We start from the raw sequence: 12893 nt of genomic DNA, 5'->3' as shown, positions 1-12893 counted from the left end.
CATGATGAATAAATACCTGGGGTGTTTGGTTACATCCAGTAGCTGTGGCACCACTGATGGAGACTCCCATCCTTCCCCTACCATCACCAACACCGTCATGATGCAGCGAATCTGGTGCCACAGGAAAGCTTCACCCTCAATGGTTGCAACACACATCTCGTAACCCCCAGAATCAAGACTGAACAGTTTATTCTCGGGGTCACTTTGATGACACTGAATACTAGTGACAGCTTTAGAATTTCTTGTCACATCACAGTCAGAGTGTTCAGAACTTTCTATTTGACTTTCTTCTTTATGCTGATGCAAAGTAAAACTGTCTAATGAGCACTCGCAATCAGATGCCTTTTCATCTGGTGCTTTATTACAATGAACTGATATAGATTCACTGTTTTGCAACTCTTCAGATATACTCTGGGTAGGTGAATTAGTGGCTGCCTGACACAGTGGCTGGAGGGTCTCTTCTACATCAGTACTTCCCTGGCTGACTATTTCACTTCCTTTATCTCTGCTCATAAATGTCTGACATTCATTCCTTGCTCCCTTATTCCTGCTGTATACACTGTCCACTTCCTTCTGTTGCTGTGTACTCTCCTCCCTCAAGGCCACATCTGCTGCCAAAGTGGTGATGGTGATGGTGTGTATGCGACGATGGAATGACACCACACCATTGGCCACGTCCATCTTGCAGAAGTTGCGGTAGTCATGGTAGCCGACAAGGTGATTTGCTGCCTCCTGCATTAACTGTGGATTCATAATCATCTTTATCATGGTGTATAATCAATACCACCATCCTAACCCATCCATCCATCATCCAATCCTATGCTGCCCCAAGAAGAGTGTAGAAGCCCGGGGCTAGGCAAATTTGTCCTGAAATTTAAGATGAGAGTGACCAGCATCGCTCATCCCTGAGAGACATTAGGTGAGCAATAAACCCCCCCCCCCTTTGGATATAAACTTACTCTGGGTCAATCCGACTGGAGCGTCTTAATTACCCACTAAACACTAAGTGCCCCCCCCCCCTTTTTTTTTAATAACAGAACAGAGAAAGGAAAACCAAATTAATAAAAAAAAAAATAATCCATACATCAGATTACTGGTGTCCTCCACTCATAAAAAATCTGTAACAGCTGGACTTGCACAGCTGTGGGTTGATCTTTAGGGGGAAACAACTCTGGGGAAGTGAGTTCCAAAGAGATTCGGTTTGGGAAATAAAAGATTTCTGATAAGCAGAGGTTCTGCAAATACAGCATTGTGACATTCCAGTCACGAGTGCTACCAGATGCCCATGTAGCACAGGGGAGGCATGGAGAGGTGGCACAATGGATGCAACTTCATCTAAGAATTTGCCATAAAAGTATCTTGAAAATAATGTATGGGAGGCAACATTCCTTCTTACCTGTTGGGGAGGAATTTATTTGTAATTGCAGGGTTATTATGAATTCTAACAGCATATTCCTGGTATTTGGTTTTACTAGCACTGAAACAAGGCTACTTTGTTCCCATTCACTGATCCAAGATGACCCTTGATTTATGGAGATGGCTGTACGGAGTTTTGAGTCAGAGATATTAAACTTTGTGAATGGGTGTTTAAGTGTGAATAAACTGTGAAGCGTTGAGTAATCTCCAAATGAATGGAAGGGATTATGGGTCACAGATAAGAGATCATTAATATGAATTAGGAACAGGGATGGAGCCAGAACTAATCCTTGTGGCATGCAATCATTAACTGAGTGGAAACTGGAATACACATCATCTACTTTTACTAATACCTTTCTGTCACTGAGATATGAGGAAATCAGTAGAACAAAAGATGTTGGTCCATTGCAAGGAAGCTTGGACAGCAGGGAACAATTCCACACACTGTCAAAAGCATAAGAAATATCAAGGGCTACTGCATGAGTTTCTCCATGTTGGTCAATTGCCTGACAGATGGTGTGAGTCAGGAGATTAAGTATTTCAATGGCGGATCTTTCGTGGCGAAAACCAAACTGTCTATCACTTATTAAGTTATTGGATTCAAGATGTTTAACTATGTGCTTATTCATTACGATTTCATATACTTTACCATGAGAAGTGCCAACTATTGGTCTGTAATCATAGGGGTCAGAGGAACTTCCTTTCTTTGGAAATGGGTGGATATTGTCTTCTTTCCAAGAATCAGGGAATGAAGAAGTACGTATGCATAGTCTGAATAACTTGGCTAGAACAGAAGCAAGTTCTGGGGAGCAATTTTTAAAAACAATTGGAGGAATTCCATCTGGGTCTGGAGCTTTGTTGGTTGGAGAGATGACCAGAATATTCTATTGTCAATGGGACTGTTTAGTAGTTTGATGCTTGGTTGTGAAGAAAGTTTGACTTGGCGAGATTTATTACTGCTCTTGGATGGTTTCTGGCAATTTTATAATGACTGAGTGATTCAGATGCTTTTTATTTTACGTAAGAGTTATATGCTAATGACTTTTGTGCTGTTGCTCTGGCACAATTGTATGCATAGTCTGAATAAATTGACTAGAACAGAAGCAAGTTCTGGGAAACAATTTTTCAAAACAATTGGAAGAATTCCATCTGGGCCTGGAGCTTTGTTGGTTGGAGAGTTGACCAGAATATTCTATTGTCAATGGGACTGTTTAGTAGTTTAGATGCTTGGTTGTGAAGAAAATTTGACATGGCGAGATTTATTACTGCTCTTGGATGGCTTGTAGCAAATTTATACTGACTGAGTGATTCAGATGCTTTTTATTTTAAGTAAGAGTTATATGCTAATGACTATTGGGCTGTTGCTCTGGCACAATTGCTATCAAACCATTTTGGGAAGTCCGATCTTTTAGTGACCTGTTAACTAGGTATGAACAATTCCATACCAGTTTATATTAAGTCATTAATGTGGGACTGGAAAGAAATGATATCACTGGAGAAGAAAGACTGCCATGGAATGTTAGCAAGACAATTTCTGACTCCATCCCAGTCTGCCCTATGAAAGTGCCATTGGGTCACCCTGACAGGTTCAGAACAGGGGGGTTTGGGGGAACTGACTAATGTGGCTTTGATGAGATTGTGGTCAGAGGATCCAAGTGGTGATAGTACTTCTATCCTGTATTGATCTGGATTATTTGTCAGGAACAGATCCAAGAAATGAGCATTATGGTCAGGATTATTCTGGTATTCTGGTTGGCTGCTTTACCAACTGTCTGAGATTAAACGATTCTGCAAACAGCTCGTATTCTAGACCAGTATCATCAGTCCTGGCAGAATGTGATAACCATTCTACATTATGTATGTTAAAATCACTCAAAACAGTAATTTCAGTGCTGAGGGTGAGGTTAAGGTTAGTCAACTGTGTGGATATGGAGTCAAACACACTGGGTTCTGAAGATGCACTGGGGGAGCAGTAACTACACAGATATATTTGGTAATATTTAGATAATTTAGTTTATACAGTGAATACTCAAAATTAGTTGAAGTTCAAAACAGAGTCAACGGCTAACTCAGATTTGATATAACAACACGTGCCAACCTTGTTACAGAAGTTTGTGAGGAGTTGGTAACCAGGAAAAGAAAATGAAGATATTTCAGTAGAGGGTGATATTTGGGACTCTGTGAGGAACAGGGCTAGAGGGGATGCTGACTGAAGAAAAAAGTCAACTAAATTCAAACTGGTACTAAGACCATGGATACTGGTGAAATACAGGACTTGTTACTCGTGAAGTCACTCATAAGCAGGAGGAGGAGGAAAGAATGCAGGAAAGAAAGACAGAAGAGGGAGTGTCCGGTGACCTGTAGGCAGAAGGAAGAGGAAGTAATGAAGGAAAGAAAGACAGAAGAGGAAGGAAGGAAGAGAGGAAAGGGCAGACATCCAAAGTAGCAGTACATCAAGTGAGTGGATCGTGAGCACCCCCACCTACCATCAGGCCAATATCTCATTTCTTCAAAGGAATGGGTATGATCCAAAAGAAGGAAAACATGCAAAAAAATAAGGTAACCAGTTAATAATCTCAACCTTTAATTAGCAAAACTAGAAAACCTCTGAAGGAGGAAGGAGGCGTGGTAGGCAAATGAAGAAAAAGGAAGGTGTGGTAAGCCAATAAAGAAGTGGATGAATATGGTAAATACAGTAAAAGCTTGATATAACAAAACAATTCAGCCAAACCCTATTCCGTTATATCAAATACTGTATTCCGATTTTTCAAGCTTCCGTTCCAAAATAGCTTCTTTTGCTTCCCACACACATGCTGCCTATGCTAGTCATAATGATACACACAGAGCAGTCAGAACCCACAATAATAATAACAATAATAATACTGTACTGTAATAATAATAAATAAAACAGTAAAAAAACTCACCTCCAAATGGGGGGGATATGACTTGTTTGTAGAATTATGCCTGACACAGCCCCCCAAACATGTGTCACGCGTGATGCGTCGAGATTATTTCTAATTCCTGGCCCATAGAAAGCCTCATCCTTTCTTTTTTTCCTGCACTTTAGGCATGGTGAATGACTGGTTTGCTTATTTTCCACAGAAAAGGCACAGAAAAGTTTGTAATGCCAAGGTAATCACGCACACTTGGAGAGAAGATCTGAACTGTGCGGGGGTTGCTGGTAGACTGTGGCGAGGTGAGCAAGCTCACCCAGCCTGGGACAAAGCAGCTTGTTGCCACGCCTTGTGACGAGGCCCTGCGCCTCGTGATCGATCGGAAATATTCCAATGCATCACGATTTGTCCACAGCCATGGACAAACTGGCTTGTTTCTGTTAAAGAAACCCGACGCCTCGCAACAGAACGGAAAACTTCCAGAATATTACAAGTACCTTACGGAAAAAAATTGTTCCTTTTTCTCAAGCTTCTGTTTTATCCCATGTTAGTTATATCAAGCTTTTACTGTATGAAGGAAAGTTAGGCAAGGAAGATTAGGCAGTTGGGGAACTAAAAAGGACTGAAATCAACAGAGGCAGATAAAGAGTTGCACCCCCTTTTAACTTGGAAGTTGAAATAATGGTTATTATTCACAGGTGTCTTTAAAGCCCCCGCCCCCAAAGGAGTTTCTGTGATGCAGCCAAGATTTCAACGGCTTGATAAAGTATGAATGATCATGTGGTTTATTTTACAGGGAATGCTGTTTCATAGTTCTCCTACTTTTTCTCTCCTCCATTTTATGTTTCTGGTTTCTACCTGACCTCATTTCTTGACAATGACAATGATGATGACTACGACAATTATGATGATGAAGATATAACAGATTAGCTGCCATGAGTGAATGAAAATTGAGACACTGACTTGGAGGGTATGTGATAGTACAGTGAACAGATGGATGATAAGATGACTAACTCCTTCAGTACACAAGAATATGCTATCACAATTAACCCTTAGGCTACAGTGGCCCTAAATATTTCCCATGTCTGTGATGCGGGAAAACTGGTTTTAAAAATCATGTTTTCATCATGTGTTTTGACCTACTTACACCTAACCAAACATGATAATAATTTAGTCACACAAAGTTTACACTCCACACTGATGATCTGTGACCAAATCATAAAGCATAAGCATGCAGTAGGCACGAAAACTGACCAAAAAGTTCAAAAAACTTCATGCAGCTCTTCCGGATTGTACGATACAGTCTACCTATTGGCATTTCCAGAATGCTATATGCAACTGGGGAGTTAAAATTGAGTACACTGATCCCTTGGTTATTGTGCATAACTGGTAGCAAATATGGAGCATCATTAATGGAAATGCGCCATAATGAATACTGTACACTGAACCTATGGGATTTACCCAAACTGATATCAGGCATCCCAAGTACGCCCAAATATTTCTTTTTAAATCAATATACTGTTCTTTGAAAGCAGTGATAAGAAACAGGGAAGTGAGCATGGAAGTGAAAAAGTTACTACATGACAGTATTGTGATACCAACTCTAACGTACGGAAGTGAAGCTTGGACGTTGTTGGAAGGACACAAGTCAAGAGTGAGAGCAGTGGAAATGAGTTATTTAAGAGGAGCCTGTGGAGTCACATGGAGAGACAGGCTGACAAATGAGGATATAAAGGAGCGTTGTGGTGTTGATGTGGATGTGATAGGAAGCGTTATGAGGAACATACTGAGGTGGTTTGGCCATGTGGAGAGGATGGAGGGTGAAAGACTGACGAAGAGAGTGTATGTGAGTGAGGTGGAGGGGGAAAGAGGGAGGGGGAGGCCGAGGATGAGATGGAGGGATGGGGTGGAGAGGTATATGAGAGAGGGGGGTGTGAGTTGGGAGCAGGGGAGTGAAATGGCGGGGGACAGGGCGACTTGGAGGCGATTTGTTTGTGGCCACCCCAAACGGGACTGAGGCGTCTGGCAATAGATAGATAGATAGACAATGTTATGGTTAGTACCAAAAACAAACATACCAAGCGGCATGGTTAAGATAAAAGAAAGTGATGAAAATGATACAATATGGAAGAAACACATACCATAGAAAGACCTGAGATGGGCTTGAGGTAGGGATTCTGAGGCTACGGGTGGAGAGTTAGTGGTCTCTCCATCACATGGGATTAACTCCATCTTCAAATCCCATAAACCCATCAGAAACCATAGACACATCATCATCATTGTCGCCAGAAACCAGTTCAGGCATGCAATAAAGATGTTTTTGTGCCTCAAAATGCACTATAATGGCAGGAGTGCAGATTTTCATCTAACAGTGGGGGGGGGGGAAAGAGGGAGGGGGGGGGAGGGAATGGTCATCTAAGTAAATGGTTCACGATCAATGTGGCTGTGTGACAAGGTTGTATGATGTCCCAATGGTTGTCCAATGTATATATGGATGGGGTGATGGGAAAAGTAAAAGCACGAGCAATGCAGAGAGGGATGATGTTGGTAATGAATGGTGACAGATGGAATCTCTCAAAATTTGTTGTATGTTGATGATGCAATACTATTTGCAAATACCGGACAAGAACTTAGTAACCTGGTGCAGAGTTTTTCTGGTGTCTGTGAGCATCGTGCCTTCAGAGTAAATGTAGAAAAGGGTAAAGTGATGGCAACTGAGAGAGAAGGTGACTCCCACTGTGATGTTACAGTGAATGGAGAGAGACCGGAATAGGTGAAAGAAATCAAATACCTTGGGTACAATGATAGAAAAAGAGAGGAAAATGTGCAAAAGAAGTGGAAAGTACAATTACACAAGGAAGGGCAGTAGCTGGTGCCATGAAGGTCTTGATAAGAAACAAAGGCTTGAGAGCTGCAGCTGCACAACGCTTACATGGAGTGTTAGTGCACCCTTTAACATACGGGTGTGAGACTATGGTGTGGCATGAAAATGAAAAGTCAAGAGTGAGAGCAGTGGAAATGAGACTGTTGAGGAATGTATGCGAGTAGAGAGCGGATAGGATATAAAATAATATGATCATCAAAGATGCAGAGTGAGGATGTCTGTGGACACCAGAATAGGAGTGTACTGAGATGGTATGGTCATGTGGAGAGAATGGATAATAAAAGAGTGGTGAAAAAGATATACATATATGAGTGAATTTGAAGAAGGGAGGAGGCGAGGTTGGCCAAGGAGAAGGTGGAGGGACATGGTGGATGAGTGCATGAGGAAGAGAGGTATGGATGTCGGTGAGGCTGCGGAACTGACAAGCGATCGAGCTGGCTAGATGAATGTTGTGAGAAGAAGTGCATGACCAGGGATTTGGCACCCCTTTTAATGTGACAGTGTCCGGATTGACTCTATCAGATACGTTTCTGTGAAGCTACAGAATGTGGTGAAAGCTTTTTGGCATATCAGATATAGCCAGGATTCCAGGGGCTTTAATGATGAGTGAATGGAAGCATGGCCCATTAGATTGGGCAAAACTGGGCTGTCTATACATTGCTACTCCTCACCCTGCCCTAGGGTGGGAAAGCAGGTCCAGATGATGATGGTGATGATATATCTGTCTATCTATTGCCAGACGCATTAATCCAGCATCAGGTGGACACAAACAAATTGCCTCCATGTTGCCCTGTCCCCCACCATTTCATTGCCCTGCTCCCAGCTCACAATCCCCTCTCTCAAATACCCCTCCACCCCATCTCTCCATCTCATCCGTGGCCTCCCCCCCCGCCATCTCACTCACATACACTCTCCTCGTCAGTCTCTCATTCTCCATCCTTTCCACACGGCCAAACCACCTCAGTGTGTTTCTCCTAACGCTTCTTATCACGTCCACACCACAACGATCCTTCACTTCCTCATTTGTCAGTCTGTCTCTCCATGTGATTCCACATGCTCCTCTCAAATACCTCATTTCCACTGCTCTCACTCTTGACTTCTGTCCCTCCAACAAGGTCCAGGTTTCACTACCATACATTAGAGTTGGCATCACAATACTGTCATGAAGTAACTTTTTCACTTCCATGCTCACTTCCCTGTTTCTTATCACTGCCTTCAAGGAACCAACAACCCTTCTTCCTTGTTGTACCTGTTCAAGCACTTCACCCTCCAAAATTCCAACCTTACTCATCACACTACCCAAGTTCTTAAATGCACTCAAATTTTCCATTTCCTCATCATCCAACCTCAATGTACATTCATTGACTTCACCTCTCTCGAATACCATAACTTTACTCTTCCCTACATTCACCTTTAGATACCATTTCTTACATACTCTCCCAAACTCATCCACCAAGCCCGGCAGCTCCCCTTCGTCTTTACTTAACACAATATCATCTGCAAACAACAGGACAGGGAGTTTCCAAACACTGCAATCTCTCACTAGGGCCACTCCAACATCCACTGCCTTACCTTATATCTCTTTTATAATCCCATCCATATACAGATTGAACAATCATGGAGACATGACACATCCCTGATTCAATTCAACCTTCAAACAGAAAAATTCACTCAGTTCACTATCCACACGCACTGCAGCCTTAGCACCCTCATACATACTCTTCACGGCATTCAACAACGTCGCAGCTACTCCACATATTCTTAATACTTTCCAAAATCCTTTTCTATCCACCCCGTCATATGCCTTCTCCAAATCCATGAAGGCCACATACAACTTCTTTCCCTTTTCTAGAAACTTTTCCACTAAAGATCTAAGAATGAATATCTGATCTACACAATCCCTTCCCTTCCTAAAACCTCCCTGTTCTTCTCTAACTAATTCCTCTGTTATTTCCCTAACTCTGTCAATAAGTATCCTACCATATACTCTTCTTAATACACTAAGAAGACAAATGCCACTATGATTACCACACACTTTTTTTCCCCTTTTCTTTTGTACAGGGGAATAATTATACCTGACTTCCAATCATCCAGGACTCGACCTTCCTACCCAAGACAATCTGCACAGCTTCCACATCCATTCTACTATATCTCTCCCCCATGCTTCTGCATTTCACCACACACTCCATCAATTATTGGAGCTTTCCCCATTTTAACTTTCTTCATTGCTTCCACAACTTCATCCTACTGATTTCTTCCTCTCTTCTCACACCCCTCCTTCTCCCAGCCATTCCCCGGCCACTTACACTCGCATTACTTTCATTCTCTATGTTCAACAATCCCTTAAAGTGTTCTCTCCATGTGCTCACTTTTTCTCCCTCCTCCACTAGTAATCTACCATTTTTATCTTTCACTCCTCAACTAACTTCCTCTTTACACTCAAATTCCTTCCAAATTCCTCATCTACTCTCTTCTTAGGCTCTCTTACTAATCTTTTCACCTCTCGTCCCCTCTACATATAACTCTCTCTTCTGTCTCTCAACTTCCTCCATGGCCTTGTTTCTCATCCACACACTATATGTTTTCTTCTTTTGTGCCACAGCCTCTCTCACCTCTTCATTCCACGATGCTGTTCCCTGCACCCCCTTTCGTCTTCCCTCCACCCCACACACCACCTCTCATGCTGCATAGATTTCTTCTGCGAATATCTTACACACACCTTCTATGTCCCCCATCTGCTCCAATCCATATATACCCAATCGCTCCTCCACTTCCTTCTTATATTCTGTGTTTTTTTCATCCTCTAGTAACCTTTCCACCCTGCTTTTATGAACTACTTCCTCCTGTCCTTCCCTACTTCTATTTCTCCACTTCATTTGTACTTTGATTCTTCATGGTGGTCAGAAAGTTCACTCCCTCAACCTCTACATACTCTTGCATCCATTAAACACCTTCTCATCCATTCATCCACACACACATAATCTATCGTAGCCTTCCGTTCATTCAGTTCACCACCCACCCTCTCATTACTTGCCATGTATACCTATAGATCATTTTGTGCCTGAAGAGGGTATTGGCTATCACCAACCCCCTCCTGGCACAAATGTCCACTAAAGCACTGCCATTCTCACCCATATCAGCAAGCACACTCCACTCACCAACTCCTTCACATTCACTACTTTTCCATTCATATCTCCAATCAAAAACACTCTCTCATTCCTTTCAAACTTTTCCATGCACACTTCCACATTTGTCCAGAACTCTTCTCTCACTCTGCTTGCGCGATCTTGCATTGGTGCATACATGGACACAATCTGACAAGAGATCGACCTGGGTGGATGAATGTTGTGAGGAGAAGTGCATGATCTGGGATTTGGCACCCTTTTTAATGTGGCAGAGTCCAGATTGACTCCATCAGATATGTGTATGTGCAGCTACAAAACGTGGAAAATGTTTTGGGCGTATCCGATAGAGTCAGGATTCTGCTTGAACGAGGAGTAAATGGAAGTGAGGCCCACTGGACTGGGCAAATTGGGTCTATCTGGACCTTGCTAATCCTCACCCTGTCCTAGGGTGGGAAAGGTCTGGATGATGATGATGATGACAAGAGGTATTATAAATGTTTGCCAAGCCAGAGTTTCTTGAGACGAGGAATTGGAGTCAAGTGACTCAGGGAAAGTTCTATGATGTCTTGGAAAATATGTGCCTCAAAACCAAATATAGTCCTTTCTTAATCTGTACTCCAGCAGCTGATGGTATGCGATTTCAAATATTCTTACCCAAATGGTTGACCAATCATCTGACCCAGGCTCACCTCAAAGTTATTAACAATAGCTGCAACTTTCAGCTAGCCTACCACAGACCCAAAAACTCAAGGTCGATTGGGTATCATCATATTACTTTGGAATATCTCATCTGATCCACCACTGTTCATCAACATTCAGCCCCACAATGACATAAACCCTCCTCACCTCACCCTCCACTGAAAATCACCCAATAACTCACCTTAATGCTGTCTATGACTGTTATACTATAATTCACCAGAGCACTGAAACACCCTCCCACCCATCTCTGCCTGAACGGCACCCAAAATCACCAGATGATCCTGTCTGCTCTGACCAATCCATAAAATTGGCACACTGGGCCATGATAATGTACAGTAGTAGGGAGTGAAGGAGGTCAGTTTGGACCATTGTTTTCCCTACTACTGCTGGTGATGCATCTGGGGAAAAAGTGATGGACATCCTTTAACTATGAAGCAGACATAAAGGAATAACAGGCAATCTTTTGTCCCTGACTGTACATACCTGTATGTTTAAGTTTGAACGTGGAAAGAAGTACTTGTATGTACGGGCAGTGCAATCAAAGCGAGCAGAGTAACCAGCTGGCACAGGACACCACGCCAGCATACGGATCTCAGCCGGCAGTACTGGAGGAGAGGAAGGATGGAATTTTAACACCTTCAATATAAGGATGTACTTATTTCTTGCTACCTCCAGACAATATTACTTAAATTGGGTGAGATTTTACACCTAAGGAAGTTAGATATAGCTTTAACTGACTCTTCACTACAAAAGAACTCCCCTTAAGATGAAGAAAATTTTCTGGATGTAACAATAATAATCCAGCAAAATATATCACTGGACACAAGCAGTCAACACTAGATGATGCTATTTAACTTAAGGGAAACCTACTGTAGTGAGGGGATTAGAAACAGTCTCCATTAACCTCTTCTAAAAACTGATGTATCTAACTTCTTATTCTTCCAACTGACAGATGAGTTTCTTCAGTTTTCAGGTTGGTGGTGGGTGGGGGCATTCATCGTCCACTCACTCGATTGTAGTGCTGTTCTTGGATGACTGCCCTTTCCTCTCTCTTCCTTCCTCTTCTGTCTTTCTTTCCTCTTCCTTCTGTCTACAGGTGACTCTACACTGAGTGACAAGCCAAATGGTTTCCTGTACACCAGCAAATGATTTACAATGCTTGATGGTAACCATATAACCAACTTATGGTGCCTGGTGGTTTAGTGGGTACAGTAATCCCTCATTGATCCAGACATAATAGAGCCAAAGGCATGTCCGAGTATTGGCAACATCCGGATAATGAACACCATTCACTTACCATACCCAGCCCCTAACTATACCCAACCTCCAACCTATACCCCTATTTGTACAGTATCTATGCTTAATTTGGCAGTGTTTTATGGTCATTCAGGCATATTTAGACATCAAAACATACATAGGAATATCCAATGTAATGTTAAACACCAAGAAAACCATGCAGAAGAGCAAGTGAAAACCATAAAAACACCCTACCTACTATATGTACTGTACACTACCCCTCCTAATTTTGGCAGTGTTTTTCGGGCATTCTGTCTTATTTTGACATCAAAACATACATAGGATCAGTACCCCTCCTAATTTTGGCAGTTCTCCGGTCTTTCAGCTGTATTTAGACATCAAAACACACATGGGAATATCCAATGTAATGCTAGACACTAGGAAAACAATTTAAAAAATAAATAAATAAATACTCTACCTATAATTTACAGTACCCCTCATAACTGTGGCGGTCTTCAGTCTTTCAGCTATGTAGACATCAAAACACATATGGGAATATCCAATGCAAACACTAAGAAGAGAATGGATAAACAAGAAAAATCCACACACACAAAAAAAAACTGAAGACGGCTGCAAAAA

At 42.1% G+C, this 12893-nt stretch overlaps 1 protein-coding gene across 1 annotated transcript in view; it reads right to left on the bottom strand.

Moving 5' to 3' along the window:
* The window catches only part of LOC145404118 (tRNA pseudouridine(38/39) synthase), a 126572-nt gene that overhangs the window by 74912 nt on the left and 38767 nt on the right, over nt 1–12893 (bottom strand). Inside the window, exons 5-6 of the mRNA XM_080275740.1 lie at nt 11502–11623; nt 17–741 (exon numbers count right to left, since the gene is read on the bottom strand). Of these exons, the coding sequence (XP_080131866.1) occupies nt 17–741; nt 11502–11623 (847 nt within the window). The remainder of the gene's footprint in view (nt 1–16; nt 742–11501; nt 11624–12893) is intronic.

The sequence above is a fragment of the Coenobita brevimanus genome, chromosome 62, assembly GCF_032717465.1.
Source record: "Coenobita brevimanus isolate Jiangsu-jjx chromosome 62, ASM3271746v2, whole genome shotgun sequence".
Classification (NCBI taxonomy): Eukaryota; Metazoa; Arthropoda; class Malacostraca; order Decapoda; family Coenobitidae; genus Coenobita; species Coenobita brevimanus.
This window is presented reverse-complemented; position numbering and strand designations above follow the sequence as displayed.